The sequence below is a fragment of the Helianthus annuus genome, chromosome 14 (genome assembly GCF_002127325.2).
Source record: "Helianthus annuus cultivar XRQ/B chromosome 14, HanXRQr2.0-SUNRISE, whole genome shotgun sequence".
NCBI lineage: Eukaryota > Viridiplantae > Streptophyta > Magnoliopsida > Asterales > Asteraceae > Helianthus > Helianthus annuus.
This window is the reverse complement of record NC_035446.2, coordinates 144,916,992-144,922,999: the sequence shown is the minus strand read 5'-3', so window position 1 is coordinate 144,922,999 and position 6,008 is coordinate 144,916,992. Positions and strand designations below refer to the sequence as shown.

General features: G+C 39.7%; 1 protein-coding gene across 2 annotated transcripts; it reads left to right on the top strand.

Moving 5' to 3' along the window:
• The first annotated feature begins 1,842 nt into the window (after positions 1–1,842).
• On the top strand, positions 1,843–5,592 carry LOC110904151 (pentatricopeptide repeat-containing protein At3g26782, mitochondrial). Of its 2 annotated transcripts, none has more exons than XM_022149980.2 (4): positions 1,843–2,047; positions 2,137–2,231; positions 2,771–3,812; positions 4,305–5,592. In XM_022149980.2, exons 3-4 carry the CDS (start codon positions 2,874–2,876, stop codon positions 5,346–5,348), a joined length of 1,983 nt encoding a protein of 660 aa, XP_022005672.1. In that variant the 5' UTR covers positions 1,843–2,047; positions 2,137–2,231; positions 2,771–2,873; the 3' UTR covers positions 5,349–5,592. The 2 variants fall into 2 exon arrangements, with proteins under 2 accessions (XP_022005672.1, XP_022005671.1); XM_022149979.2 differs by having other exon boundaries at positions 2,754–3,812.
• Positions 5,593–6,008: the final 416 nt, after the last annotated feature.

Here is a 6,008-nt window from a genome sequence, read left to right as displayed (position 1 = left end):
AAATCCGTTTCGGCGCAAACTGTTTCGAACCCGAACCGTTTCGAGCTGAACCGTCCGTACTGTTTCGACCCGAACCGTTTCGAGCTGAACCGTTTCGACGCGAACCGTTTCGACCCGTACCGTTTCGAGCCGAACCGTTTCGATCCGTACTGTTTCGAAGCCGAACCGTTTCGAGCTGAACCGTTTCGAACCGAACCGTTTCGAACCGAACCGTTTCGACCCGTACCGTTTCGACCCGTACCGTTTCGAAGCCGAACCGTTTCAAGCCGTACCGTTTCGAACCGAACCGTTTCGAGCTGAACCGTTTCGAACCGAACCGTGCCGTATCGAACCGAACCGTTTCGAGCTGAACCGTATCGAACCGTACCGTTTCGACCCGAACCGTTTCGAAGCCGTACCGTTTCGAAGCCGAACCGTTTCGGTTCGATACGGCACGGTTCGATACGGAACGGTTCGCGTCGAAACGGTACAACTTGAAACGGTTCGGTTCGATACGGCACGGTTCGGTTCGAAACGGTTCAGCTCGAAACGGTTCGGTTCGAAACGGTACGGCTTGAAACGGTTCGGCTTCGAAACGGTACGGGTCGAAACGGTTCGGTTCGAAACGGTTCAGCTCGAAACGGTTCGGCTTCGAAACGGTACGGGTCGAAACGGTTCGGCTCGAAACGGTACGGGTCGAAACGGTTCGCGTCGAAACGGTTCAGCTCGAAACGGTTCCGGTCGAAACGGTACGGACGGTTCAGCTCGAAACGGTTCGCGTCGAAACGGTTAAGCTCGAAACGGTTCGGGTTCGAAACAGTTCGCGCCAAAACGGATTTTTTGGATTTTTTAGAATTTTTTAGAATTTTTATGATTTTTTAGAATTTTTATAATTTTTTAGAATTTTTTGGAATTTGTTTGGTTTTTTTGGAATTTTTTTGATTTTTTGGAATTTACTATTTTTTTTGTTTTAATGTTTTAGAGTTTACACTTAAGTCCCTGTGTTTTTAAAACTGACGCAAACCGTCCCTGAATTAGTTAGTTAACTCAAAGTTAACAAAATAAATGGATGGAGTTAAGTTAGTGGACTGAAATGGTTACGAAAATGAAACTAATGGACTGAAATCGCAATTTTTAAACTAATGGACTGAAACCGTTATTTTTGACAAACCTCAGGGACGAAAACAGTAATTAACTCTATTGTAAAATTACTTCACTATATGCCCTTTTGGCAGCTTATTCCTTTTTGCTGCAAAGAGGTTTAGGCGCACTACATGCAAAAATCATATAATTCCCCTAAACCCTGATGATATATCAAAAGGGAATGAAATCATGGCTTGCAACAACTCTATGAAGGTAAAAAGAGCAAGGGACGACATCTAATGGCATCTATACATTTATTGTCTACTACAAATCACATTGGACGCCGCAAAAGACCACTGAAAATCAACATCTTGCACACCCCCATACGTAAAGGCGTATTGTAATCGCACAACGTGCGTTGATGAACAACACTAGTTTAATTAAAATCTAGCCATAAAATGGTTGTACAACCGGACCGGACATTAAACAGTAAAACTTATTAAACAATAAATCAAATAAAAGAAATTTGATAAAAAAGTTAAAATATTTTATATCAAGTTAAATAAACTAATAGGTAAATAAATAGTAAACACAACACATTATTTTTTTACCATCTCTAACGCTGTCATTTTTTGTTTTTACTTTTGACATATAAAACTCATAGAGAAAGAAAGTTATGTTTATATTGAATATTGGGCTGATGACATTTATTTAGATTAAAATTGGGCTGCTAACTATTATGAAGCCCAAACACATAAAGGTTATCATCTTCATCACTCCGCTGTTACAACTCCAGAGCAAATATAGAGCCACTGCAGAGTAACACAATTGTTTCGCCGGACCCACCCTCAGAACCCTGCTGGTTCTGCTGATCCACAAAGATCTGACGAGTTCAAGGGGGCGATTGCAAAATTTCAACGGGGGCGCTCAGGATTTTTGCGTATCTATTACACTGGGGCGCCCGCACACCCAACACAAGCTTTAGGTCCGCCCCTTACTAGACTTTCAAGTCGACGTTATTTCCTTTAAAAATTATGATTATATATCCTCCTTAATCGTTGTTTTGCTTCTCAGTTTCTGGTGTTGGTATCGTTTGTCTGCCCTCAGTCAGTCAACGACGTAGGAGTACACATTCATGCTCTCACAGTCACTGATTGATGAAGTGACTGGTAAGTCACACTTAATGTACACTATTAAATATTGTGAACTACACTACCTGTATACATCATTGTTCTTATTGGACAATCTAATTTATGTTTTAAGAGAACTGAATCGTAGCTTGTATATGTTTACGATGTTTTACTAATTAAGGTTCTGTTTTTAATAAATTTGTTATCATATCTTCATGTCTGCAACCTGGCATGATACGTGGTGGAGCTTTAATAGTTTTTTCAATTCATGCATACCAAGTGTTTGATAAAATGCTTTAATGAGAAAAATAAAATTTATCACTCATAACAATTTGGGTTCAATATCTGTTCTTCAATGATTCATCACCGTTGATTAGAATTTAGGATTTGATTGTACTTTTAAGATGTTGAATTTTTGTTATCAAGTTTTAGTTATTACTATATTTCCGAGAATTTTCAATTTCTATACATATATATCAACAAATTTGCATCATAACTAAATGGGTGATTAGTTACCGGACAATTGCGTCATATTTTATACTTTTTTCTGGGTTCTAATAGGTATGATGTGATGACAGCTTAAAGAAATCTTATAACTGTGCGTTGCAAGACATTGGGGCCAAAACTATTAATCATAGTGATAAAAACAAAACGGCGTAGGAAGATAAAAAGGGGAAATGAATGAAGATCACCAAAGTAGCTCTGGTTGCTGCTAATTCTTCTTTGCAGCTTGCTGTCAATCACTCATCACGCAATCATCCTAACCTCGTTACCTTCTTCAACAAATACGTGGACACCACTAAAGTCTGGTCATGGAATTCGGTCATTGCCGACCTTGCTCGCGGTGGGGATTCGGTCGAATCCCTTCTTGCATTCTCCGCCATGAGAAAGCTCTCTCTTACACCAAACCGCTCCACTTTCCCTTGCGCTATTAAATCCTGCTCTGCCCTCTTTGATCTTCACTCGGGGAGGCAGATCCAGTCGCAAGCTTTTGTTTTCGGATTTCACGATGATGTTTTTGTCTCGTCTGCTCTCATTAACATGTATTCCAAATGTGGTCATTTGGACGATGCTCAGAACCTTTTCGATGAAACGCCTGTTCGAAATATGGTTTCTTGGACTTCAATGATCACAGGCTATGTCCAAAACGGACGTCCCTTTGACGCTTTATCACTTTTTAAAGACTTTCTGACCGAAGAGAGCGTAGCTGAGAATGAGAACGAAGTGTGTGTCGATGCAGTTGCTATGGTTTCTGTTCTTGCAGCTTGTTCGAGTATTTCAAACAAGAATGTCACAGAGGGGGTTCATGGGGTGGTTGTTAAAAAAGGGTTTGCAGAAAATACGAGAATCGGGAATACTCTGGTGGATGCTTATGCTAAATGCGGTCAGCTACGTTTCTCTAGGAAGGCGTTTAATGAAATAATCAACAAAGACGTAACAACTTGGAATTCAATGATTGCAGTTTGTGCTCAACATGGAATGTCTACAGAAGCGTTAGATCTGTTTTATGCCATGGTGCGAGATGCCGATGTTAATCACAACGCTGTCACGTTGTCTGCAGTTTTGCTGGCGTGTGCTCATTCGGGTGCTCTACAAATTGGAAAATGTATACATGATCAGGTAACTTGAAATGAAGTTGTTAACTTACAAAAGCTTGACTTTGTATCGAGTACAATGCCATTTTAGGTTTGGCCAGTTTTGCGACTTTCGTCCAAAGGTTTGTTTTTTCGCATCTGGATCCAAAAGGTTTGAAATCTTGTCATTTTCATCCGGCTCGTTAACTCCATCCATTTTTCTTCATTAAGTCATAGGTTTTTCCGTCTTTTTTGCTAACTTAAAGGGCAATTCGGTCTTTTTCACTGTATGTAAAAAGACCGAATATCCCGGAAAAAGACCGAAGTGCCCTTTAACACCGAGAAATATGATGGAGTTAACAAGCCGGATGAAAATGGCAAGATTTCAAAACTTTTGGATCTAGATGCGAAAAAACAAACCTTTGGACGAAAGTCGCAAAACTGGCCAAACCTCAGGGATGAAAATAGCATTTTACTCCTTTGTATTTAATAAAACACACGTATGTTAAATAATATCATGTGCTTGTTCATTGCATAGGTTATAAAAATGGGTCTAGAGGATGATGTAGTTGTGGGTACATCAATTGTAGACATGTATTGCAAATGTGGAAGAGTAACGATTGCAAGAACCGCCTTTGACCGTATGAAAAACAAGAACGTGAGGTCATGGACCGCCATGGTTGCCGGTTACGGCATGCATGGTTACGCACAAGAGGCTCTAGATGTCTTCTACGAGATGGTTCGGGTTAACATACTGCCAAATTACATAACGTTCGTATCCGTTCTATCAGCATGTAGCCATGCTGGTCTAGTTGATGAAGGATGGCACTGGTTCCAAACCATGACCCGTAAATATAGTATCGAGCCAGGAGTGGAACACTATAGTTGCATGGTTGATCTTTTCGGGCGAGCCGGTTTTCTTAACCGCGCGTATGATTTGATCAAAAAAATGAAGGTACGGCCCGATTTTGTCGTGTGGGGCTCTCTTCTTGCTGCTTGTAGAATGCACAAGAATGTGGATCTTGGAGAAATCGCTGCAAAAAAACTTTTCGAACTAGACCCGCAAAATTGTGGATATTATGTTTTACTTTCGAATATGTACGCTGATGCTGGAAGGTGGAACGATGTTGAAAAGATGAGAATTTATATGAAAAGTCACGCATTAAGCAAAACACCGGGGTTTAGTTTGGTTGAATTAAAGGGTCAAGTGCATGTGTTTTTGGTTGGGGATAAAGAGCATCCGGATCATGAGAAAATATATTTATATTTGGAAGAATTATGTATGAAGGTGCAAGAAGCTGGATATGTACCGAATATGACATCGGTTTTACATGATATTGATAATGAAGAGAAGGAAATGACATTGAAGATTCATAGTGAGAAGCTGGCTGTTGCGTATGCGGTTATGAACTCGGTTCCTGGTTCAACCATTCAAGTGATTAAAAATCTGAGGATTTGTGGTGATTGTCATGAAACGATTAAATTGATAGCCAAGATCGTGAATCGGGATATTGTGGTAAGAGATTCAAAGAGGTTTCATCATTTTAGTGATGGATTATGTTCTTGTGGAGATTACTGGTAAATGCCAAGGATTTGTGTTTTTGTAGGAAGAGATATAACGTTATTTGTATTTGAAAGTTTAACATTAATAGAAACATGATGTTCACCAACTATTTGAAGATCACATACAAAGCCCTACAAAACCAACAACGTAAGGTGACGTGTCAATATGGGTTCGGGTTGATATCGCCAAAATTTGTTGTTTGGTTTGTTTTACCAAGGTGTATAAGATACCATTAAATTTGCCTAGTTTTTTTGTACTTGAATTTCATTCTTTCCACTTATGTTTAATAATTCATGAAAGTAGCAATTTCCTTCGGTAACATAATAATGGGATGTGAGAATTATTATCTACTTAGATGATTTTATACACATAATAATGGGGTCTGAGAATTATTATCTACTTTTACTTTGTATTCCTAAAGAAAAATTTTCCTTTGACGGTAACATATGTCAAGATGTGCGAGTTTGATTCGACTATGTATTCGTGTGAAAAAACTATGGACAACAGCAACAGTCAAACTCACAGTCATTTGGTCAAATTCCGGGACCTGATGGTGTCTCTCAGCTGTCCGTGGCTTCATGGCATTTAGCCTTATTGGGTAGCTGTGCATCTGCCTCATGGCATTTAGCCTTATTGGGTAGCTGTGCATCTGCCGGAGCTCATTATGTTGGTCAATAT